The sequence below is a fragment of the Mercurialis annua genome, linkage group LG5 (genome assembly GCF_937616625.2).
Source record: "Mercurialis annua linkage group LG5, ddMerAnnu1.2, whole genome shotgun sequence".
Classification (NCBI taxonomy): Eukaryota; Viridiplantae; Streptophyta; class Magnoliopsida; order Malpighiales; family Euphorbiaceae; genus Mercurialis; species Mercurialis annua.
In genome coordinates, this window is record NC_065574.1 from 51833755 (window position 1) to 51860051 (window position 26297).

At 32.1% G+C, this 26297-nt stretch overlaps 4 protein-coding genes across 4 annotated transcripts; 2 read left to right on the plus strand and 2 right to left on the minus strand.

Annotated features, from left to right (window-relative positions):
* The first annotated feature begins 871 nt into the window (after window positions 1-871).
* LOC126680127 (uncharacterized) lies at window positions 872-4637 on the plus strand. The gene is made up of 7 exons (XM_050375182.2): window positions 872-982; window positions 2116-2358; window positions 2531-2586; window positions 2672-2750; window positions 2830-2968; window positions 3570-3683; window positions 4067-4637. The coding sequence occupies exons 2-7, from the start codon at window positions 2189-2191 to the stop codon at window positions 4256-4258; spliced, it is 750 nt and encodes a 249-aa protein (XP_050231139.1). The 5' UTR covers window positions 872-982; window positions 2116-2188; the 3' UTR covers window positions 4259-4637.
* A 1467-nt stretch (window positions 4638-6104) lies between these two features.
* Window positions 6105-8043, plus strand: LOC126680126 (WUSCHEL-related homeobox 3). Its single transcript, XM_050375181.2, has 3 exons — window positions 6105-6700; window positions 6798-6871; window positions 7464-8043. The coding sequence occupies exons 1-3, from the start codon at window positions 6301-6303 to the stop codon at window positions 7818-7820; spliced, it is 831 nt and encodes a 276-aa protein (XP_050231138.1). The 5' UTR covers window positions 6105-6300; the 3' UTR covers window positions 7821-8043.
* A 4807-nt stretch (window positions 8044-12850) lies between these two features.
* LOC126680125 (phytanoyl-CoA dioxygenase) lies at window positions 12851-16168 on the minus strand. The gene is made up of 9 exons (XM_050375180.2): window positions 16032-16168; window positions 15792-15916; window positions 15640-15700; window positions 15143-15211; window positions 14902-15020; window positions 14167-14314; window positions 13920-14064; window positions 13726-13812; window positions 12851-13103 (listed from the first exon to the last, which is right to left on the minus strand). Exons 1-9 carry the CDS (start codon window positions 16084-16086, stop codon window positions 13061-13063), a joined length of 852 nt encoding a protein of 283 aa, XP_050231137.1. The 5' UTR covers window positions 16087-16168; the 3' UTR covers window positions 12851-13060.
* An 886-nt stretch (window positions 16169-17054) lies between these two features.
* LOC126680124 (protein ESMERALDA 1) lies at window positions 17055-23854 on the minus strand. The gene is made up of 10 exons (XM_050375179.2): window positions 23157-23854; window positions 22800-22869; window positions 22354-22421; window positions 22125-22213; window positions 20667-20864; window positions 20368-20572; window positions 20072-20239; window positions 18637-18804; window positions 18373-18563; window positions 17055-17772 (listed from the first exon to the last, which is right to left on the minus strand). Exons 1-10 carry the CDS (start codon window positions 23553-23555, stop codon window positions 17613-17615), a joined length of 1716 nt encoding a protein of 571 aa, XP_050231136.1. The 5' UTR covers window positions 23556-23854; the 3' UTR covers window positions 17055-17612.
* Between the last annotated feature and the right edge of the window lie 2443 nt (window positions 23855-26297).

Below are 26297 nucleotides of genomic sequence, written 5' to 3' on the forward strand. Positions count from 1 at the left end.
ATATAATATAACTTGTGATGAATTAGATCTATTTTAAAACATTCCATTAAAATACCAACAGAAAAAACAGTTAAGAAATCAAAATATAAAATAATAATTTAATTAAAAAAAAAGAGTCGAATAGAGCAATACAGTCGACCCTCTGATAATTAATACACATGGTGGATCAAAAATTTATTAATTATTAGAAGTATTAATTTATTGAATTTATAGAAAAAAAAATTATAAAAGATATTTTAAAGCATGTACATTAATAGGCCTAATATTAATATTATATTATAAAAAAAAACTAACTAAATACACTTTACAATCACTCAATTTAAAAGAAATAATTTTATATTCAATTTAAAAAATATCAATTGATATCAAACTAAAAAAATTATTAAGAAGTTATATTTATAAAGTAAAATAATTTTTAATATTTTTAATACTAGAGATACTTTACTTACTTTAATTTGTTTATCTAATAACTTTTTTTAAAATTTTTCAAAAGAATAAAAAAGTCATAATTTGATGGTATTTTAACTTACATTTTATGAATTAAGGTTAGTATTACCTCAAATAAATCATCAATTGTTATATATTTCTTTAAAAAATCTCTCTAATAATTAATATTCATGTAGAATATATTTTAAATTTTATTAATTATTAAATAATAGAATTATTAATTATCCGACGTGGAACGAAGTTGGTTCTCTCAATTTTCTATTAATTATTAGAATTATTAATTTATAGAATATTAACTATTAGAGGGTCGATTGTAATTGGATGGCAAAAAAGAAAAAAAGAATATGCCAATAACTAAAAAAGAGTCAAATGTGGAAGATTCGTGCATTACATGCGCATCTCTCTTCCATATTCTTTTGTTCTTCCAGCAAAGTTTTCAGCTGGACTTCAACTACTTATTGCTTTTTCTTCCTTACATTTATATCCCACAAAACCCTTGTTCCTAATTTCTCAGTTCACAACGCAAATCTTCTGGGTATGCATTTTCTTTTGAAACCTCTCTGTAGTAATTTATATTTGATTTGAATGTGCTTTTGTATCTTAATTTCTTGTGATTGTATGATTTGTATCAATTGATTCATGAATTTTCATCTATGTTTGTTTGCTTTCTTGTTTAATTTCAAGCTCCATTCTTTTCTTTCTTGTGTTTCTTGTGAATTTTATTGGTAAACTTGTGTTCTTGATTGAAACTATTAGAGAAAAATCATGCTATTGATGAAGATTGTTGAATTGGGTGAATGAATCTCAACTTGGTTTGTCTTGCAATTGGTTTATATTGATTTAAGAAACATCTATGTCCAATGACTCAATATCAAAAATATGTTTTATTGTGTATTAGAATCCATATGCAAGTTCATGTAATATTGGCTAGTTCTTGTTGGGAATAGTGAGTGGACGTGTTAGAATGCGTTGCTTCCCACTGATCAAGTAGAAGTCTTTAGATTTTTGTTTTGAATAGTGATCTTATTATGAAGAAAAAAAATGCCTTATTAAGTTTTATTGCTTGCATTCAAACTTGTATGCTCTAGCAATATGGCACCTAGCTTATAGAATTCATGGGGTGGAAATGTTATAGGTGAAAATTGGACGCACATTACAAATTATTGTCGGAGTGGGTAGATTGAAAAGTAAGCTAAAATGATGTAAGGGGAAGTAGTGAATTAGATTTGATTGCTTAGAATCTCTAGTGGCTCTGGCCTTGGGTAGCAGAATGGAGAGATTCATACAGGTCTAACTAGTTTGAGATCGAGGATATATTCAGTTGAAATGAGTTGTATAATATTTCTTTTAGATAAAATTTGAAATAGGAATGAACTCATCAGATGCAATAAAGGTAACTAGACTCTTTTTTCAATTAGTACAACCCAATGAACCCACAAAACTCCCAAGTTACATGTTCTCTAGAATATAACTCGCTCTTTTTCTGTCGGTAATACACATGCTTATGCAGCTTGTAGAATTATTGACATCAAAGTTCAACTTATATAGATATTGAATCAGAAAAATTGTTCTCTCAATGGGGACAATGCCGAGTTTGCTTTAGGTGGCTGTTGTGAGAAAATTTAATATGTTTAATAACATGTCTCTCCTTCAACTGTTGACATACAGAAATTGAGCAGGATATCATATTTTGCACCCGGCGCCAGCATTCTGGCTGGCAACTACTGTACTGATCAATATTATGAACCATCAGAGTGCAACAAATTCTAGTAAACCACTCGAGGGTGTTCATGGAATCCATGTTGTGCCTCATTCACCATTTGCTTTGGAAGAGATAACTCAACAGGGGGAGTTCTCTCGAACAACCTATGGAAGTTTGTTTGATACCAAAAATCAGCAAGTTTTACTGCAGTAAGTGTACACTCCGACTCTGTCAAAGTTAAAATATCACCATTACTAATATAAGCTTTCTTATTCCGTTATTTTACAAATTTCCACCTATGTTCTCTATTTTCTTGGCGATAGATATGCTAAAGAGGTAAAATGCCATCAATTTAAGAGCTTAATGTTTATGTCTTCTCAGGAGAGTATGGGAGCAAAGACCAGGATGTTTGAGGCCTATCCATTGCTGTATGAATGGTGAAGACAAATACCTTACTTTTAAGTTTCCGTTGTCCTATGCCTGATGATTTAATTGCTTTCTAATCTTTTGTATTTTCTCCAGGTGATAAGCATCTTGCAGAAACAGTCGCAAATGTACTTACCTCAGTTCCTTTTATTGCTTTAGGGCTCCACGCTCCAAGGTATGTACAGTTTTCTTGTGTAAAAGATTGAATTATTCTATATTCCTAAATTTGATAAGTTTCTTTACTTTACATACAGGAAGAACCTTAGTACTAAGATGTATGCTAACTCATTAATCGGAGTAGGAGTTGCCTCGAGTTTGTATCATTGTTCGAGAGGCAAAATCAGGAAGTACTTTAGATGGCTTGACTATACAATGATAGCAGCAACAACAATAGTAAGCCATTTTATCAATATTTGCTGATAATACTTGCATGTAATAATTCAGAATGTATAGTAGACGAGAAGCATGTTTGGAACCCAATGTGATACTCCTGTGTATGTTGCCGTTATTGTGTATCTTATTTTCCTCCTCCAGAATCGTATCATTTATCATTCCTAAAATTATAAATGCAAGCATATTGAAAGTTTGTATTGAATTACGTTGAAAAAGAATCTGTGCATGATTTTTGAATCAGCGACTGCCACTATCTTTGTACTGTATATACAAATGCTGAACTCAAATACGTCTTCGAACAATCTAATTTCATGAAAATGTCTCATAAAAGTTCCACATCCTAAGCCTTGTTGTTTTATTCCTAGTTCAACAAATGGATTTGAATTTAATTTCTGGCACATCACTTCCTTATGGTATATTATACTGCAAATATAAATTCCTCGCTTGGGAAATGGCTTTGGCAATACTCATAAATGAAGCATAGTTAACATATTCTTTCACTACTCATGCTAGTCCTTTGTCATCACCTCAACTTTGGCTGCAAGTTTTCCAATATCTCCGTTATTATAAGATTACTAACTTAGGTGCTTGTTGATTGCAGTGCTTATCAAGAGCCCTTAGAAATGAGAACCCAAAGTTGCTGATGGCAGCATCTGCGGCACTTTTGCCTATCCAGCCTCTGATGGTATCTGCAGTTCATACAGGGATGATGGAGGTAACTCGTCGTTATAAACTTCCGAATTTGTTTATGTTTTTCTATACTGAGATCGCCTTTTGTTCATCTTATTGGATGCTAATTTTCATTTAGAGCCTGTTGAATTATAGTGAAAGATACTAGAGCTCATTTGTTGATTCGCAGCGTGTGTTCTTTTGACGTGTACAGTTATTCTAGGATGTCTGTGTTGCCAAATCCAATAAGATAATATAAGCTAGTTAATAAACACGCGCTTTTATTTACCATGATTGATTTATTTGTTCAATTCACTTGTAAGCTCCTTATATTTTATCGAAAATCAATAAAGAACTGAATTTCTTGTAAGTTCACATTTCACATTCACATGGTTATTAACTACATTTCATTCGAACTATTTGTTCTAGGTGGCATTTGCAAAAAGAGCAGTAAAAGATCCAGACTTAAAAATGGCACATACACTGCATAAGATGTCATCCTTGTTAGGGGGTGCTCTTTTCATTGCAGATGATTTATTTCCTGAAACTCCTTATATCCACGCTGGTTGGCATCTGGCTGCGGCTGTTGGCGTCGGCACATGTCACAAGCTTCTCGAGTAGCGTGCATATATGCATATATACATCCTAGATATCAGTTGCAATTATTTGTGCTCTGAGCTGCAGCTTCAACTTAAAGGCTAATACCGGCACGCCTGCATCTATATTTACTTTCTATCTAGAGCGAAAAGTCAGGTAGAACTGTAGAAGTAGAAGAAGCATTTCCTGCTTGGAAATGAGCTTGTCAAGCCCACATTGGGTTCCGTAATTACCTCCGGTATACTATTTCTGTATTCTTCCTGGAAAATATGTAGAATGAGATCATTGTTGTAAAAGGGCTATCATCGTCTGCTAAGGATGTAAAATTTTTCTTTAGAGTATATATCAATATCAATCTGTAAATGGAACTAGTATTTAGAAGAAAATCAATGATTCGTCATGACGTGCTGGATAGAGTCTGTTCGGAGATGTAAAATATTATTAGTGTTAGTCTTAATAACTTGGTTTAAGTGTATTGAACACGTACGACCATTGCTGTAATTAGGCTACGTACTACATATATCATATATGTACGTCTTAAAAACTGGTGTTAGAGAAGCAAGCAGATACATGCATGCCAGGGTTGAGACAATAATCAAGATTATTATATATTGTCGACAACATATTAATGCTATAATGCACCAATTATTGAGCCAGTTAGACATAAATTCACAGCAATAATGAATTTCCAAATACTTCAGGATGCATTCCAGCTACGTAAACATTACTTTTAAACCTTCCATTTCCAGATTAATTTTTATCTGAGCCGGATATATATCTTGTAAGAGACAAAATTTTAGTCTCAAATTTTAAACGGCTGTATATATGAGTACAAATTTGAACCCGGATTCTCATTTTTAACCTCATTTCAATAAAAAAAATATCTTGTCAATTCATATGCGCTTTGGGGATAACTGAGATAAATAAATTAGTGTATGCACTTGACCATTTGCGTGTGTTGCTCTGCTAATAAGTTTTTAGCTAAAAATTGAATTGATATCTTGTACCAAAGAGCTATAATTTAAATAGTAAAGTCGTGAGTTCAACTCCTTTCACAAACGTTATTCCTCTCAAATGATAAAAAAAATTATCTTGTATAGCATAAATAATATATTAAAGATCAAGCAAGAAATAAATCAAATCAAATTGAACCAATAAATTAAATTGGTATTATAATAAATTAATAACTTAAACATTTTAGTTTTTATAAATTAAAATTAATTTAAAAAATTAAAAATTAATTAAGTTCAGTAGTCTGTTTGAATTGAATGCAAATCCTGATTATATCCTCTTTGAATAATATTAACACTAAGGCAAAATGTGTTTATCTATCCATAATTTTGACATGTTTGAAATATATATTATGATCTTTCAATTTTTCCATATACACCATTATTTTTACAACATTTGTCAAATATACACAAGATTCATTTAGAGTTGATATAAAGCGATACTATTCGTCTACATATATAAAATAGTCTTATATTGTGTACATATGATACATATGACTTGGATTTACAGATCATGATATATTTGTCAAACACTCTAAAATTTCAGATAAATAAATAAATACATTTTGCCCTAACATTAATACGAGGAAATCAAATTTTACAAAAGAAAAAATTGAAAAAATCAACACTCCTTCATATGCACTTTATCGGAGGTGTGGCAGGCACCATTGACACTATTTGTAGTTCAATTTTGGAGCAAGGTATAGACAACAAGTTCATGAATAATAACTCTTTGACAATAGACAATATGCCATTAAATAATTAACCAAACCAAAGTCTCATATTCATATCATAAAAAAATTAAAAAAAAAAATTAAAGATCATTCATCAAAAAATTAAAAAAATATTAAAGATCAAGCAAGAAAAAGCATTCTCTTATAAGAATCAATCCATCATCATCATCACCATCAACCTCGTAGTCACCTTTTGTCTCTCTTTACGTAAATAGTTTAGTCAACTTCAAATACTAAAATTATTCAGTTTCCTTATATATATATATTAAATATATATTTCTCTTCTTCTTCTAGTTTTTTTAACATCACAAACATAAAAAAAATGAACACTAAAAATGATGAGCTCGAACAATTCTTGCCAAAAACCAACATTACTAAAGCAACGCCTGACCTTCAGAAATTCTTGCCTAGCCATGCTATGAAATGTTCCGGTGACGAGCAAAACAAGGGAGAATTATTGAACGAGCAGCCGTTATTAATGGGGAGTTCGCGGTGGAACCCGACGCCGGAGCAGCTACTAGCGTTGGAAGAAATGTATAGACGCGGAACAAGAACACCAACGGCTGAGCAAATACAGCAAATAGCTGTGCAGTTACGTAGGTTTGGGAAGATTGAAGGTAAGAATGTTTTTTACTGGTTTCAAAACCATAAAGCTAGAGAACGACAAAAACGACGCCGTGAAGTTGAAGCTAACTGTAAATCAAGAAATATCAAAGATTCAGGTACATATATAATCACATTTAAAAAAATTCTATTCAAGAATTAATACAGAAAATTATATCTAAAAAATTTGGAAATTTTCTTGAAAATTTGTTGAAGGGTTGAGAAAGACAGTTCATGATCAGGTTGAACAAGTTTATACTCCGAACTGCAGTGATGATCAGCTTGTAGAGGTATGTAATAATATAATTCTCTTTGTCTTTTGTCTCATTATTGGCCATTGATCTTCAGCTAAATTTAATAAAGAAAAACATTAAGATTTACTTGTTAAATTTTTGACTTGCTAAATTAAAAGGTTTTGAAAAGAATTTTCATTAGATTTCCTTCTTTTTGCATTGTTTTTAATGGATGATGCTCAAATCTTTAAGTTGTCTTCTTGATCTTACTGCTCATTTCTTCGTATATTGCACGAAAATGAAAACGCTAATATGAAAAATGCACAAATAGCATAAGACGTGACTGATATCCCTCGCATGCTAAAATCTACGACTTTGAAAAAGAAGAAGAAATTCGGAATCAACAAATAAAATATAGTCGATCGAGATTTCTATAAAAATCCAAACTAAATAAGAAAAGGAAGAACGTATAAACTAGTAAAAGTAAACCGACTTGATGAAGCTCGTATGATTATTAATATAAAACTTACAATATATGTAATTAAGACGAGTTTCCGTGCAACATAGATATCGGATTTTGTTAGATTAAGTGTTGAGATATTGTTGATATTATCTTTATTTATTTTGATTGTATATTTGCATATTCGAGGGACGTTTTTCGATGCACAGAGGAGCTACAGCAGAAAGCTTGTCAACAACTGGTTGGTCACATTTTGAAGAGAACGAACAAATTATAACCAGTAAAACAGACAAGAATTCCACGTGGCATAACACTGTGGATTCAACATTCTTCAATATTCAAACCCTACAGAGTTCATCATGGACGTCGTTTAAACCCAAGAACGTTGAAGAACTTGAAACCCTAGAGTTATTTCCCTTAAACAGTAACGGAGGATTTAACGGCAGCATGAAGGTGGAACTGGACGACAGAAAAGTAGGGATCAGAGACATAAATACAAGGTTAAATCCAAGGCAGTATTTTGAGTTTTTTCCACTGAAAAACTGAGGAAAAAGCATGTGAGAACAATGAAGAAGGTTTTAAATTAGTTGCCATTGGAGAGAATTAGTGTAAGGTAGTTAATATGTTTTGGTTTGTTTTTTAGTTGGAAATTGGGACTGTTGCTTCTGTATAAGCTGCTCATAGTTTAACTCTAGGATAAGGACATGCAGTGTTAATGTGAGGAAATATTGCCCTAAAATGTATTTGGACCATGTTGGTTTTTAACCTAGATGCATGTTTATTATTATTTTTAGAAAAACATTATATTGAAGGTATCTGAATTTTTCCCAATCTACTATTTTACTATTTGAACTTTCTTTCTCTTAAATTTGTGTTTCTAAACTTTTTAAAAATATATGTAACAAGTTTGTTTTAGATGTTTTTCGATTATCGATGTTGTCTTAAGAAAATTTAAAGAAAATCTCATATTTGTTTAGCTTTTATTTATCAATTTATCAACAACATGATGGTTATAAACAAATGATTATGAGGCCAAAAAAATTCAGCCGAACTTAACTTTTAGTTCACATCTGATCTCGACAGTTCAGACTTAATTTTTAGTTCACATCAGTTCGGACTTACCCTCTCTTTAACTCTGAATTCACTACAAACCTTATTTATATTGTAAAAAAAAGTTCCAGCCATTGCCTAAGCATAATAGTGTCCCTATACATACATGAAATTAAAATGATAAAGAATAATTACAATTTGAATTTATTTTTATCTGCTGATTGAAAAATTATTCAAAATATTCATTTGACATACTTTTAAGAAGTTGGTATAGAAAACAAATTGGATGAAGTAAAAGTTTAGATACTAAATATAAGGTTTACAAAATTTTAGGCATCACAAGTGTATTTTATTCTTGTTTTTATCTATAAAGATGATGTGGTTATTTGTTGGGAGGACTGAGTAGAATTTGTTTTGAATGATATGAGAGAGACAAAGGAGAGAAAAGAGAAATGGATGTGAAAGAGGTGATGTTGAAATGACAAAGAATTGGACTGACTATATATGGGGTGCTCTTGAGGTATATATTTGTACTATAATCTTTGGTATATTTTTCCATGTGTATTCAAAGTTCAACACAATATTCTAGTCCAGTCCAACAGATTTTCTTGGAAAAGAAACAATTAACACTTCATGGAATCCAAAATTTAAAGGTGTTTAAGATTATTATTCATTACAAAAAAAAATGGCTTAATAAGGTCAGAGTCTGCCTTAAATGAGGGTATAGATTCAAATTGTATTCATATATGCCGCAGTTTAAAATTTGAAATTAGAGTCCGCCTCCTATAAAGAAACTACACTACTCGAATACAAATTAGTTTGAATGTGAAAGGTTTAAAGATGTCGTTTTATAGTTGAAATCAAAGAAAAAGTCACTAAACATTCATTGTTATATATTAAAACGGTATGACTTACCAGTCAATTTCAAGAATTTTAGAATTTTGTTAACGTACGGTTCGATCATAGAATTTGTAAAGCCAAAGGAATGAAACTTTCCAAAATTATGAATATCTTTGTCTAATTATATATCCAATTTTTTTGAATTTCGTTTCATTTTGCCTAAATTTGTATTTTATGGGATGATGAATTATGAACTTGTCAATAAGCCCAACCCAATTAAAAACCCGAAGCCAAACCGACCAAAAATTTGGTAGTTTGATAACAAAAATTAACGATTCAACGGTTCGTTATTTTTGGTTTCGGTCAATTTGAAATCGAACCAAACCGAATCGACAAATGATTATCCCTTCTTAATAATGAGTGATTGTGTGTCACCACCCCAAGAGCTGAGTGGGAAGTGCAGAGCTTTATGTCTAACATAAAGCTTCACAGATTGGTCCCTGGCATTGGGAATATATGGATTACCCAAATCCTACAATTAATAATACAATACAGGTTGTGATTAGAATTGGTGTCATGTGAATTATTGAAATCCATCAGTATTCAGAAAGGTGACCTTGGATTTTGTTTTCTTTCACAGGATAATCATCTTACATTTATTGACTTATAAAGCTAAATCTTTGTTTTTTTAGCTAATTTGCACAAACCCCTAAAACTTCATACACATGCTTGTTAGGATTCTCCACAATCTACTTTCTTTCCTACTTTTTCAAAAATTACATTTTCGTTTGTGATTGAATTAATTATTAATATATGATACTTAAAAAGTAATTTTATATTGAATAAATGTGTAAAAATAACCCTAATGCATAACATGTCTCTTGTAAGTACTTCAGCGTCTTGATAACACATTAAAAACACAAAAAAAAAACTCAATTCTGTTTATTTTTTTTATTTAACACTGTCTAACTTTTCTGTTCATTTATGCATTTCAAAACGTTGAAATATAAAATCTGAAATACATAAAATGCTTATAAAAGATGTGGGTTGCATATTAAAATCATTTTTACACTTTCACCCTTTAATTTTTAAAGACGCGAAAGCTTACAACTATATCCGGATTTGGCACATGAAATGGTAGGAAATAAAGTAGTGTTATATCATGTATAGTCATTATTCCTTACTTTGGTTCATAAAAGTAGTTATTATTCTATAATTTTGTAGGAATAATTATTTCTATTGAAAACCCAATAATTACTTCAATCCTTAGAAATGTTATTCCGTTCCGGGTATCAAACATTAACTTAAATTATAAATTAAAACATACATTTAGAGTAGTTCAAGCAGGAAAAAAATATTCTCTTCGTCTCATTAAATATACCAATTTAAATTTGTATGAAAAAATAGAAATTAAATTAATTATTTTTAATTAACATCTAGTTAATACCTTTAATTACATATCATAAAAACACCAATTGCTTTTCAGATATAATCAAATAAATTTTAAAAACTAAATTTACTATATAATTTTTGTATCGAATTAAGTGGTTATTAATGATAATTAAGATAATGTAACGTATATACTTGAAATTAATGATGGATAAAGTTGACATTTCAACTTAACTAATCAAATAAAAATAAAAATTTATTGGAACGATTAAAAATAAAAACTTGATTTATTTTTATAGGACAAAGAGAGTGTATATTGAATAAACGATAATGTTAAAACAACAATTTTTGACACAAGCATTTTTTTAAAGAACGGTGTAAACAAAAATGATATACAAAAATAGAGAATTCAAAATTATTCAATATTTTTATTTATTTTATTTATGATTCAACCTTTCAAGATGTAAATTTTAACTTAATTTTGATAAATATATTTCAATTATAATCAACAGGACAATACTTATAAAAAAGGCTATATATAACCAAACTTAATTTTTTTCAATAGAAAAATACTTATTAAAATTAGACTACAATTTACAAAATTAAAAGCTTTTAATCATAAATAAAAAATGTCGAAAAAATCAAGTTTTGGCCAAATAATTAGAAGAGAAAGTAGGTATAACGGAAGTTGACTTGATTGAAGCAACAGTGAACCAAATATTTGGCTGATATATCAAACCAGACAAACTGAGATACAATACACCAAGCCAAAATCTAACCCCACAACTTCACTTCAAGCTAGAAAACGAACAAAATCAAATCCCAAGTCAGAACCCTAAAAAAAACATATAATAAGATAATCATAAACAAACAGCACCAATGACTTAAAGCCAACACATGGAACTGAACTCAAAGCCAACCCCACACCACACACTCATTTTATGAGTACATATAAATTATTACACAGTGCAGTTCAGTGAAGGAGAAAAAGGGGGCTGCCCATAAGTTGTCACTGAAACTTGTGCAGGTCTATCATCACTGAATGTCTGGTACATTTCATAGGTGAAAAAATAAAGCAAAAAGGAACAGTGCAGTGCATACTATAAGCAAACAGAAGATGAAACAGAAACGCATATTGCCGAGGAAGAAACAGCGTGATTCTGTGCAAATCTTAGTAGAAAACTGATCACACCCAGGCTTTTAATTTATTACCTTTCGCCAAAAATAGGGGAGACTGTTTCTGCTTCTGCCTCCCGGTTTGACTCGAATCTAGTAATACTTCTTTATCACTCACTTACTACTAACCTATTTTGCACGGAAACTTCTCGACTCCTACGTTTTCGTTTTCGGAAACGGTTCCCGAAGCACTGAAACTCTATATTAATAACATATGTTTCGTTGTTTCCTATTATGGCGTTTTTCTCGTTTCAGCTTTTTTGTTTCCGTGCTACATAATTGCTAACTTCTCGACTACTAAGTTTATGTTTTCAGAAACGGTTCTCAAACCCCTGAAACTCTATGTATGGCATATTCTTGTAAAACATGTTGTTTCGTTGTTTCCTGCTACGGAGTTTTCCGTTTTCACTTTTCCGTGCAACATAACTACCAACTCCTTCCCACTCCCAATAACATCTCACTCTCGGGAATCACAATCACTAAAAAAGTCAAGAGTTTATTTGATTTGTGCAATAACTATTTCATACTGTAGCCCATCCCTTGTAAATAAGTTATGAAAACTAACCCACCAAAAAACCAAAACTATAACTTTTGCTTCTTTGGTTTGGAAATCTATCATCACGGTCTCAAATTCAAATAGGGCTGCTTCACTTAGGTTATCTAGTACAAGTCTGGATTAAATAGTAACAACATGCTATATATAATATAAGAGTACATATTCCTACAGTCTCTTAACATTTGGTCAAGAAACTTTACTAGATAAGCTACCTTAGGGTCTTGGCTTTTCAAAAACCCATAAATTTTCACCTTCGATCCTTAAAGTCTAGCAATTAATTTGTTTACTTCACTAATGTGATAATAGAAAAATAGGTCCCTTTCTACACTGCCTAGAAATCCATGCACCAATCAAAAATTAGGTTATCCGAGTACAAGCAGCAGAGATTGCCAGGAACAAGATATCAAAATTTTCTGTCTATAAATGTGAGTTGTAAAGGCTGTTTGTACCATAAAGTGATAGTACACTACATTAATAATAGACAAAAGGTACTTGCTTTTGTAGCATATAGTTATTGACCCAATTATTACTTAATAATATAGGGCAACTGAAGGAGCAAAGTATATTTAGTTAAGATGGCCTTTTATTACTAATAACAGAGATTAAACTATTAAATATCATCCTGGTGAAACTTTTTTTACAATCTCTTATAATGTACATGAAAAAGGGGGTTAAATGTATACCAAATTCATGAGGTTGCAACTGATAAAATACAATTCTGATTTGAGATTGTGAAATAACTGACTGCTTTGAATCTTCGGGACCACATCACACATCACGACACATATAGAGGCTCTGGCTCCACTTTTCGTCTAATCCTGGAGAATAGTTGAATGTAAAATATGATAAGCATTTGATACAAATGGAATTAGTTGGGTAGAAGAAGCTGAAACGCAATGATAAATAGAATTCAAAAACCCCAGGAGAAGAGTCAATGATGAGTATGTATAAAGTAGACAAATGATTATCCTCAACTCTACTTCAAACAATTACATCATTATGATAGTACATTTTAATTTAGTGTTCTTCAACATGTTTGCGAAAGCAATATAGCTAAAACAAGATGCTAGGCAGTCAAATCATAACAAAGGGATTTATGCTATCTTATGATGTGCACATGAATGTAATAATGAAAGAACAACTTAATTTTGTGGAGCATCAGAAAAAGAAGATGACTTTTCTTCTCCTTATCATTTCTATTCAGCAAGGAAACGATATGAGCGTAAACTATTTTTCTTCCTTGAAACAGCTTAGGCCTGTATGATACACATGCCATCTAGCAATCAAATATTCAACTTCTTTCTTATAGGAATAGACCCCATCTTTGAACAAGCAAAATGGCGTGAAAATTAAAGAAACATTTCCAGATTACTGAGGTAATGGAAGTTGACACATAGCTAAGGATGAGAAGGAAAAGATAAACAGTGATCCTTTGCTCACCAATTATCTTGAGCCCATTTGCAGCCATCAGTATCTACCACATGCAAGCTGTAGGCATGCCTTGATTTTGGGGATTGATTCTCGAAACTGTATCCCACCACAAGACGAGAAGCAAAGAAATCAGTTAACATGTCATTAGCTGTTAGGAAAAAATGCATTTCTCAGAAAATGACAAAAGCAGTATTAACTTATACCTTTGATGAATAAGATCACCATGAATGACAACCAAAGAACCAGATTTTACTTCAATAGGCACAAAATCCTTTTGATCATAAGAGGGAGAAGGCCGATCAAAGTATACCCCCTGTTCACCTCTAAGAAACCTTCTGACAAGACCATCTGTTAACAACACAAACAGAAAAATAAACAACTAGACTAAGCAATCTCACTGGATTATCATGCTTGTAGAAAAAGTTAGCCAACTATGGGAAAGATTGATACTTTTATGAGATCCAGGAATGGCCCAGAGGCAACCATTTACTATTGTAGCATCTTCTAGGGCCAGCCACAGCCCCGTGCAAGTTGTTGGTTCGGTATACAGGAATGAGTTATCTTGGTGAGGCACTACTTCACCTCCAATACCTGGTTGCTGTAAATAAAGACATACCAAATTAACAAACGGCAAGAAACTGAAGTCCAATATGGTCATTGTACCCCACAAACAAGAGACTCTAAGCTGCAGAATATACATGCTGACAGTAATTAGATCAACTGAAGTAAGGTTTCTGAATATCATGTTTAAGACAAGTCTTTCAGTATTAAACCTATTGAACCCCAAAATGAGGGAGGCAGCATGTAGTTTCTAAGTAAAATAAAATCCCAAAAGCCTGGCCAAGTCATACAGCATAGGCAACATAAAATCTTCTACTGAAGATTTATATCAAATATTGGAATATTTAAAGGGATTTGATGCTGATGAAATTCATGTTATGGTTGAGTCATCTTCTAAACTGATCTCAATTATTACCCTAACAGATATCCAAACGATCTACACTCTTTAATTAAAACACTTCAAACCCAAGAGAGTAACTAAAAATCTACTAAACTATCTTCTTAAGAAATACTAAAAGCGTGATTAAGTAAATTCACAATCTCTAAAGGAGAATAATAAGCTATAAAACTTCTCCATAAATTATCGTCATTTAATACAACAAGCAACCTAAACTAAAAATATACCTTAAAAATGTACATAGACTGTTTTACTGCTGGTCTCTTATAACCCAAAGAACATATCATACGCATAAATTTTTCTGAGGAAGAGAAACTTTTAAATGCTGGATCCAACTCATGTAGGGCTGCACAAGAATATCCAATGTATTATAAAAAAAAAAAAAATAGCAACAATAGAAAACCTGCATATTTAACAGTTGTAAGTGCAACAAGGAAATAATTCCACTTCCAAGTTTCAACAGCATACCATGGCCAACTTTGTTAATAGAGAGTTGCTTTGGTTGCCGTAACTTTCCATCATCCCCAAATGCTTTCTCTGCACCAGTCATTGATTTTCAGCTAACTAGTTTACGTAGGGCTTGTACGAATAAAGTAACTAAGTAGCAAGCTCCTATATATTAGCAAGGCAAAGACGGAAAACGACCAACAAACACAATCATGCCAATGTTACAAACGAAAAAGCAACTGAAATCCTTAAACTAATGACTTCTAGTTAGGAATAGCTATTATGTACGGAATAGTTATTCCATGAATCAAATTAAGGAATAGCTATTCTATTCCGAATCATGCCAATGTTACAAACGAAAAAGGAACTCAAATCCTTAAACTAATGACTACTAGTAAGGAATAGCTATTCTGTACGAAATAGCTATTCAGTGAACCAAAGTACGGAATAGCTATTCTATTCCGGACATATTACGTGAAGCAAACATAGCCTAAGTGATACGAATATGAGAACACTACCTTCGAAGAAGAAGGAAATCTTTTCGGCGCTTTCAAAGAAGTAATTATCAGTTGAATGTTGCTAAATAAGAACAAAAAAACATAGTTTAGATTGCCAAATTTCAGATTAAAACGAAATGGTTGCTTGATTGTTGTAAATTGTAAAAGAAAACCTGATTCTTGGTGGAGAAAATTGAGGCGGTGGAGGAGCAATCAAATTCATCGAGTAATTGTTCCATTCTCTTGGTCAATCCATCTATTTCTTCAGCGTTTGCAAATGATTCTATCACTAAATAACCTATCCAAAACCAAACACAGACACAATTTTGCGACTATTAATTGAAATAAAATTGTATTTTCTATTTGAATTTGAATTAAAAGAGAGTTAAATTTATGATTGAATTTGTACTTACCTTGAGTGTTGAAGAACTGTAGCTGGTCGGGAGTTAGACTTCCGGTGATGGCCATGGCGCACTTTGCTCTCTGTTTCTGTTCGGTTTGCTATTAAAAAAAGTTGTCAACAAAATATTACTTAAGAGATGAGTAAAGGTTCAATCCGGTCCCTTAACTTATGATTTAGAGCCAAACAATTCAGTTTCAACTATTTTAATTAATTAAAGACAGTATTTTTAATTTTTGACTCAAGGATAATAATTTTTATTTTTAAGTCAGTTAAGGGGAAAATTGGATTATATCAGTCCCTAAATTTGTTTAAGTTTAGTAAATCTATGCAAAATAAATACTTTTTATAAAAACATACTACTTTTACTCTTATTTGATGCAGTATTAACTTTATTTCTTAGTAGGTTTTGCTCTCTTTATAATAAAATATATTACTCCCTCCGTTTTTTTAGCTGTCCATTTAGGTAAATGAATTTGTTTATAATTACTTGTCCATTTAGGATTTTAAGATAATATTAACTATTATCTTTCAAATTTATCCCTTCCTAATAAATGACTATGACTCAATTCACAAAACATTTATTACATAATAAAGTTATATTAGTATTTACTACTATAATTTAAGACGAAAAGTCCACTTTCCTAATATGTACAATCTTGGCTATATTGACAACTAAAAAAGAACGGAACGAGTATAATTAATGAAGGTATATGTGTCATTTAAGCATTTAAACAATAAATTACCACTTAAAGTTTAGGACAAGAAAATTTAAAATATTGTTGATCAATTTGGAACATAAAGAGTATAATTTTACATTTTATGCTCCAGTTATATTAAATGCATCACATATCTTAGAAACCTCTAAATTTTTTTGATAAAAAATATTCAATAAATAAAAATAATCAGTCCAAAATAAAACACTAAAAAGGACAATTGTATCATTAAAATTAAAAGTGAGTAAATAGCTGTTATTGTCCTTGATGACATCAAAGGGCGGGTAGCAAAATAGAAGATTTCAACTCGGAAGGAGAAATGGCAGAAATCCCGAATAATTCTTTTAATAAAGAATAGAAATCAACACATTAAGACATGCTAAGCAAAATAAATAACAGCTCAAACCATCAGTACCCTGAACTTGTGAAAAATGTATACAAAAACTTTCAGCAACCTGTGTCTAAGTTCCTAAACCTGGATCAGAACCCCAATGAAATTTACAAGCACCACAAAACCAGGGTATAAAAGAATCGAATCGTATCATTTTACAGCTTGTTAGATACAGCAGCTGCTGCAGCATGTATAAAAACAATGCTCAGTTAACATCCGGGTTGGTAAGAATGTCCCGTATATTCTCCGGCGTCAATGTACAAAAAGATGCAGTTTCCCCTTAAGTTCCAAGCCCGGAAATGACCAGATGAATTCAATCTCCAATAAATCGTTGACGCTTTTTAAATTTAACGGTATAATCCCTCACTTTAGGGAAAGGGGTAAAAGAATGAAAGAATTACAGCACGCCAAAATAGGGGGTCTGCAGCAAGATGTGCTCGTCAATAACCCGTAGAAGAAATCAACCATCGAAACCTCTCCACAAAGATCACGTAGTTGGCAGTCTTTTTGTATCAGTTTTGTTTACGCGACACATGCAATCAGGGCAAGGAAACGAATAAATAGAATCATTTGGCCTTTTGAGTTCAAATCCTTTGGAATCGCTGTGAGATCGCATATTCAACATTTGTCGCTTGAAGCTCTTCCATCTGTCAATAAGAAGGAAAGCATAAATAACCTACCAATAGATTATTAACCAGAAACTTCTCGAGACTTGCTTTTCTGTTTAGTTTCCATTTCTAAAAACGCTTTTGAAACTCGAAACTCTATATTTATAATCTATTATTGTAAAAGTATATTGTTTTGCCAACTCTCATTTCTGCATTTTCAATTACGTACTACATAGGTTGACTGTCCATGGAACATTAAAAAACAGCAGGGTGTCCTCCTATGTGTGTCAATTAACATGGCACATGGACTTCCATAACATAGATATTGGGATTTACAAGAAATTAAATAAGCTTAAAATTTAAGTTGATTAGCGTCCCGGTAGATGATGTCTAGCTAGATAGCCAATATCAAGACTATCTCTGAGGCTATCTGATCTTAGGTCAAAACATATTGTGTTCCATAACATACAATGACTATTGTTGCCTTCCGGCCAATTTCAACTCGGTCTGGCAAGAAGGTTTCCTTATTGACTAGCTAAAGGTTAAATTAATTGATTGCATATTTTTGAATTATTCTAACTAGTAAAACGATTTGTTAATAGAATGGAAACAAATTTAAAACAATAAAATATTGCATACCCAAGATTTGGATTATCAAAGAGCAAAGCTAACTTTCGCTTGTCTGGCCGAACTGTCTTAGAGTGTCCCCCATACAAAAATCTTCTGTGGCCCATCAGAAAATGAGGAAAATTTCCACCTTGAGTTGTCACAAATACCTCACTGTGAAGACAAACAGTGTAATCTATTGCAGCCATCCTAGAAGAGTAGTTCTGAAAGCAGTAGCTCAAATTAATGACACTAAAACTAGGACATAAATATAAAAGAAATAAATACAATTCATACCTTATATGGAGCAAGTTCATCCTCTGATGCCAGCATTTCTTTAGTTAGCAAATTCGGAAACATCTCCAACAGCGGAGCCATAAATTTTTCAGCATTATATATCTTTCCAGATGCCAAATAAATATATGTGTTTTTATCAAAACCCATTCCCCTGAGCATTAAGCCTACCTGATAATTAAGATAACAAAATTAAATTACTTATTCATAAATTAAGCCAATTCAATCACATGCAGGAATAGAGACATAGTAGAGAATCATTGAAAATGAACAGGTTGATTAATTTTAACAGCTATTGAGAAAAGCAAGTTCTTTAATGCTTCTGATTTTTTTAAAAATGCACGAGGGCCCCCACCCTCACAAAGCCCACAGGTTGATTAATTTTAACAGCTATTGAGATAACCGCAAATTCTTTAATGCTTCTGATTTTTAAAAGAAAATGCATGAGGGCCCCCACTACCCACAATGCCCATAAACATATTTTTTCAGGATTTCCCTGCCTTATTTTCTCCTGTATAAGTGGAACTCTATACATAGAATAGCAATAACAATTTCCAGTCATATAATTAAGATAGATAGATAATGTTGTGTATGAATCACAATCAGTAGCACTATGTGGAACTTTCTGAAATAAGGTGCAAAGATCAATACCGCAATTGAATTGCAGAAATGAACATGCAGGTCATCCTAACTCCATGACTAGAACTGCAACCTTACAAAAGTAATTCTTACTATATGTAAAACATTCTTTGCTAATTCTTAACTGATAATAAAGTAATATGTCTTCTCCTTTGACTCTCAGGATGGACAGGTACACGTAAAAACATTAACCTAACATACCGAGCATGTGTATGATTGTGGCCAAACAGTTGACAGTTCATACATCTGAAAAACAATTTTTGAAAGTAGACCATGCTTATAAATGTCAGAACCACGACATGCACGAGATAAGATGATGAAAAAAGTCCTATGAGTTCTGACAATTCCCTCATCATTATGACCTTTACCGTGTTAAACAAGCATTTATATTGTCATTTGCATGCGCATAAAGTGCAGCTGTGGTCATTACAACCAACTGCTGGCTACACCCTTTAGATCGCATAGATTCTTCGAAGGTAATCCATAACAGTGTTCGATTTAGAAGACTTACGTCCAGTTACTCACTGATCAATTTGTTTTAAAATCAATAAATTGCTAGCATTTTGCATCTAAAGTTTATAACTATATACAGTTCACAAAGAACCTACTACTTCACATTCACTGATATGGATAGCTATTTGACAACAATTAGAATATGCAAAAGATGCTTGCAAAATTTTCAAGCATAGTTCAAGTTTTCACCAGACTCATAATAGAAACCATGAGTGAGAAAAGATGCAATAAAAGTTTAGGTGAAACACATAATGAAAAGAAATGATATGACAGCATTGCTTGTTACCTCTAAAGGAGTAAGGGGGCACTTCCCATTTTGCCTGATTGCTCCAGGACGAATAGTACGACCAGGCTTTGTAAATTTTCCTCTCCAACCTCTTTCTCTAGCCGCTTTCATGTCTCTCTCTTCTTGTTCTCCACCATCAAATACACAGCAAGAGAAAGCAACCATGTCCTAAGCAAAAGCATAACACAGATTTGTTATTAAGATTTAGATTTCTAACATAAGAAGTACATATCATTCACAGCCACAGGCCCCAGCAAAGAGCAGTAATACTAGTAATATATGGATTAGAAACTAACCTCCTCAAAGCGAAGGTGCACAGAAACATACTTTTCCCCCTGGTTGACGCTGCGTTCTTTCATTCTCCCAACTAAAGTTTCTCCAAGAGTTAATATGGGATTTGAAAATCTCAAGGCTTTATAATTTGCCAGACATCTAAGCCTTTGTACAGCTGGGGGAGCATCAAATGACAAACGATTTGCAAACGGAGAAATCCTTATAACCCTGAGCCATTTATCGAAAAGGAATATCTCAAATCAACACAATCTAGTAAAAAAACAATGTATTCGCTAGTCATTAAAACAGCTATATAACTCACTTTTCTTCTAGTAACCTTGGAAGAACAACATCCCTGTAGTACTGAACAGATGACCATGCTTTGACTCTGAAGTTGTAGACATTGGTCATATTACGATCAAAACGCTCCATAAGATAATCAGGAATTTTATCAACAACCCGCACATCATTTTCCAAGGTGTTAATGAAATAATCTTCATCATAAATGTCTCTAAACTTGCTGGAGAAGAAAAACACGAAGTCAGACACTCTAGTCAATGTAAAATAGGGATCTAAGCTGAGCTCACATGCTAGGTCAGTGAAACTATAACTGACAGTCAACATCACAGGCGAACACTAATCCAGGTAGCCAACTTACAGAAATGAAACTAACCAAAACACAAAAGGAAATACATTGAAATGTTTATTCGGAAAGTAATGGGGTTCGAGTAATTAAAATGTTGGAATATGCCAGTGCACAGTGGAAGAAGTGTATGCCAATAGAAAAGAACAAGATAAACAATCAACTGGATAGAGATCAACCCGCCCATCTATGTGCTATTTTTAAAAGGGTTAATGTCATAAAAATTCACCAACTTTACATGTTTTTTCATTTTAATCATGCAGTTTAAATTTTCTCATTTTCATGCACAAACTACCATTTTTTCTCAAATTCATGCACAGTGTTGAGGTGTCACGGCTCCATTGCTGTAATTCGCTGAGGTGGAGGTCATTTTACACCAATGAATGAGTGCCACCTCAGCGCCGTGCATGAATTTGAGAAAAAGTGGTAGTTCGTGCATGAAAATAAGAAAATTTAAACTGCGTGATTAAAATGAGAAAACGTGTAAAGTTCGTGATTTTTTTTACATTAACCCTTTTTAAAATCGATTAGAGCTTATTTAAATAAAACTCCTATTATTGTCAATCATGCTGATGCTAGGAATTGGATATTGTATTTTCTTCCGGTACTACAGCATTTTATTCTTCTACTCATCTAAAGATCATGGGACTTTGGACTTATTCCTTTCAAGCAAAAAAATGAAGAAATCACACCATATCTTCTATAAAATCGTCATGGTAATTCAAATATATAATTTTACTCTTCATATTACAATTTTTCAATTCCGAAAGAGCAAAGGAAGTAACATAGCATATTAGCAAAAATATCCAAACAGTGTATGGAAATTATAAATAGTTCGTATAAATAAGAGCCTAAAAGAGTCAGACAATGTCAATCAAGTGTGCGATTAGTGTATCTAATCTGAAAAGGTTCTCTTAATGCCTAAAACAGTTAGGTCAAACTAAATCCCCCTAATGTAGCCAAAATCAGGTACGAAGTCAGCTCAGCTGAAAAGGGCAATAAATTGCTAGGCTATAGTAAACCTTAACTAACATAAACTTAAAAGTCTAACTGATAAAGTCCTATTCTTTTTCAGCAATTTTTTTTAAAAGCATATACTCCTAAGACATTGTACTGATGAGCAATTTGCTAACAAACCTGGGATCTCTCCATATGCTATGAAAATGAAAGTTTGGGATCAGAAGTGTTGCATTTAAATATCCAGCCACAGCAACTCCATTGCATATCTGCAAAGCAGCCATGAAATCATTCTTAGAATATGTAAACCAAATTACTCTGCATAGAAGAAGAAAAGAGGGAAAAACAAAACAAAAAGAGCTCAGCACATATAAATATAGAATGAGAAAAAGGAAGGAATCAAACCAACCGAAGTTCTCTGCTGATTCAGGCCACCGTTAGCCTCAACATATATGTAACCATTTGATTCAGGTAAGCCTATCATTAAAAAGAAACCATGGGAACGATTATTAGATGCACAAAGAAGATAAATGTGATTATGACACAACATCGAACAAGATAGTTTGTAGTAATTAGATTTTGGAATCTTTCCTACGAAGTAGCTACCTTGCCGAAGCCTCAAGAGCTTCTACTAAGCTCTATCGAGTAAATTCATCATTTTGAAACAATAAGTTCTATTAAAATCCTCTTACAAAGATGGAAAAAAAAACGCAGCTAAAAAAAACACACAATCACATAGGCAACATCAACAACTACCAGTAAAGCCCCAATATTTATATGTTAACACCAACTCAATTGAGATACTACCCGAAAACAGAAAAGGAAAAAAATAATAGAAATAAGAAAAATCCATACCTCCTGAAGACTCATTCACACATGATCTCCATTCACCACCTTTATATGAGTTTTTCCATATAGTTGATAACTATAAAAAATAATTTGATTGCTTATGTCAGAACACCAACATTTAGAAAATTGAAATTAAAATTAAAATCATGTCTTTTGCTTTTTGCTTAAGCTTATGTCACAAATTTCCATTCTAAGATTTCAATTGAACTGAATCTGATAATTTCTATATTCAATTGTAACAAAATTCTAAACAATTCAGCATGAAATTAAACCAAACACTAAACTTAGATCTCAATCTTCAAATCTAAAGCGAAAGTCCATAAAAAAAACTCAATTCTTAAAATAAAAAAGGCGAAAACCTACCGCATCGGCTGAAGAATTATCGGCGTTCATTTCAGGGAGGAGTCTCTGATAAAGCTGAGGACTCCGATAAACAGAACCAGGCGGAGGTTTATGTTGAATAATAGGGCCAACATCAAACGACACCGTTCCCATATACAACAGCATTCCAGAAATATAAATTAGCGGCGCAAATAAAAAAATTCCTTGTCTCCGGAGTAATACCGAGAGTAAAATCCAAGCTAAACGGTGAGCTAAAGTCCGGCCAGCACCGCCGCCACCGGGCGAATGCGACCAAGGCGACGACGGCGTGAACCGCTTATTAGAGCGGCTATTACTTCGATACCTAGGAGACCGTAACGGCGACTGTGGCGGTGAAGGTGTGGTGTGGCCGCTGCTCGGTAACCTATTGTATGCGTGCATTTAGTACGACGTCGTTTCCTGGTCTGGATCTCCTTGCTTCTCTGGCTTGTGTCCGTTACGACGTCGTCATGAATACGAAACGCGGGATAATTTAGAGTTTAATGTAGCTGCTGCCCCTCTGAATACAATTGTTTGCGTTTTGAGCAATACTGGTTGCGTTTTGATTGGGTTTGTTTGAATAAGGAGAAGGAAATTTGCAGAGAGGGAGGGGGAGGGAAGGAGACGGAGAGGGAGCACGTGCGAGTTGATGATGATGTGGAGGTGGCGACAGAAACACAGCCAGATTTAGAGTATTTTTGGGAGATATGTTGAAGGAAAGTATATATTTGTTTATTATTTTTATTTCTAAAAATATTATTTTCTTAAAAGGAAAAAATGAATTGACTTGTGAGGAGTTTACTTTTTTTTTTCTTAATCTGATATTAAAATTGATTATTTTTTACTAAATTACAATAATAAAATTTTGAATAAAAGGTCAACGCGCCTTTCAAATTTATAACACGGGTCATTAAATTCAATTTGTACTTTTTTGATCAACTAACCCTAAAACTCTTCATTTTTGAGTCAGATTATTCCATAATTATATTTTTAAAACGCGGAAAATACAAATCGGAGGTGAAGAATACAAAAAGAAATTAAAAAATTTCTTAATTATTGCAATAAAATTACCCTAAATCTTTTTTCTGCAACAAAAATATAATTTATGGGATAATCTGACCCAAAAATGAAGAGTTTTGAAGTTAATTATTCAATGATCTCGTGTAACAAGTAGAGCGCATTAACTTTTTGTTCATAAAATTTCAAGGTTAATTCTAAATATAAATATAATACATATAAAGTCAATTGATTGTTTAACCGAAAATATCATAAGTGATCATACTAGGCTAAACTCATCTAGAGGCCCTTGTACTGTATCATTTTTGTTCAAAAAGCCCTTATACTATTTTTTTTATTCTTCAGGTCCCTCTACTTACATAATTTTTGATTTTCAGGTCCTTTTTGAGTTTTCTCCAGTCCCTCTGCTTACAAATTTTTTGTTCCTCCAGTCCCTTAAAAGGACCTGAAAATCGGAATTTTGCCAAGTACAGGGACCTGAAGAACAAAAAAATAGTACAAGGGCTTTTTGAACAAAAATGATATAGTACAAGGGCCTCTAGATAGGTTTAGCCATCATACTAATTACAACAAATAATTATAGTATAAAAAAAGGATCTACAAAATAGATAATAAAATGGCAGATCAAATCAAAATTCATTATAAAGTTAGAATTCAAGTAAAACTAAATTGTGTTTTGGTAGAATCATATTCTAATCAAACAAAAAATATACTATTGTTTCTATATCAAACAACTGAGATATAATTAAACTAATTCAATTTGCATTTTCAATTATTAAGCAGATGTATTGCAAATTGCAATCACTCTATAATAATATAATAATTTGAATAGGGTGTCGTCCAACTCTACCGGTCTGTGATTGCAGATTCAGCTGCAGATCTATATATAAGCTATAGTGCAATCATATATTTTTTATATTTTATTTATACAATTTTTGTTGCTCTTTAAATTCTAAAAATATACACTTGAATACAGAAAATTTTTATTTTAATAATTGGAGACGAGAGAACGCTTGTGCAAAAAAACCCACAATTTTAGCGATTTACTGCTCAGAAGCTATCAAAATTTAATTAAAGTTTAGCATCTCAACGACCCGGCAGAGTATTTTGATGGGGTGTCTCTGCCTCCAAAACACAGATTCAGATTTATTAATTTTACTGTATTATTATTATATTATTATTATTATTATTATTTAGACCTAACCATAACTGCTTGTCTCTCAGCTCTTGGCTAGCTGCTTTTACTACTAATCCAGTGATCCTCCTCCCCCACAATCCCACCACTACAGTTTTTTGTTTTTTTTTATTGATTCCATGTTCAGCTATTCGTCCGGATTTTATTTCCAGTATTTATACCTCTAATGTTTTTTCTTGAAATTAGAGTTTTTTTTTTCCCACAGTTTAAAGGAATATGGAACCGGTCTTAAACCGCCCCTTTAACTGTTTCGGGACAGCTAGGAACCGACCGGTTCAAAATGGTTCGAAAAACTTTAAATTAGAATAGTATATACTATTATAAAAAATATATATTTGACTAGTACATAAATTAATATCATTCAACTGAATATAGTTTATATATGTATGAAAGATATTAATAATAATTTAAAATTAATCAAACTATAAAATAGAATATTAATTTTTGGTTGATATGTAAAATTAAATAGTACATTACACATCATTCTATTTAATATAGATATAACTGATATACTCAATAATTTAGAGCTTATCAAACAATAAAAAAAAGGAGTGCATGTCACACTTTTGTCGAGATGAACATATAAAACTATTATTAATCGACCTATTTTCAATTTATCAAAAAACTCAAAATGTTGATAATCGATTTAGTAGTCTTTAAAAATAAATATTTATGTATGTTAATTGAAAGTTTAATGTTAAACTTAAACTTTAGATTTAAGATATTAAATAAAAAAAACTCATATATAATAATAAGGGTTAATGTTGTTGTATAATTTCACTTTTAGTGTTTTTCTTTTTGATTTAAGAACAATCTAGAAAATTGTCTCACCTTGTATTTTAATCTTTTTAAACTTTTGATCCTATATTCCAATTTGCGCTTTATGCGGTTTTTTGGTAAAATAATATCGTTTTTGGTCGTATGAATGAGCA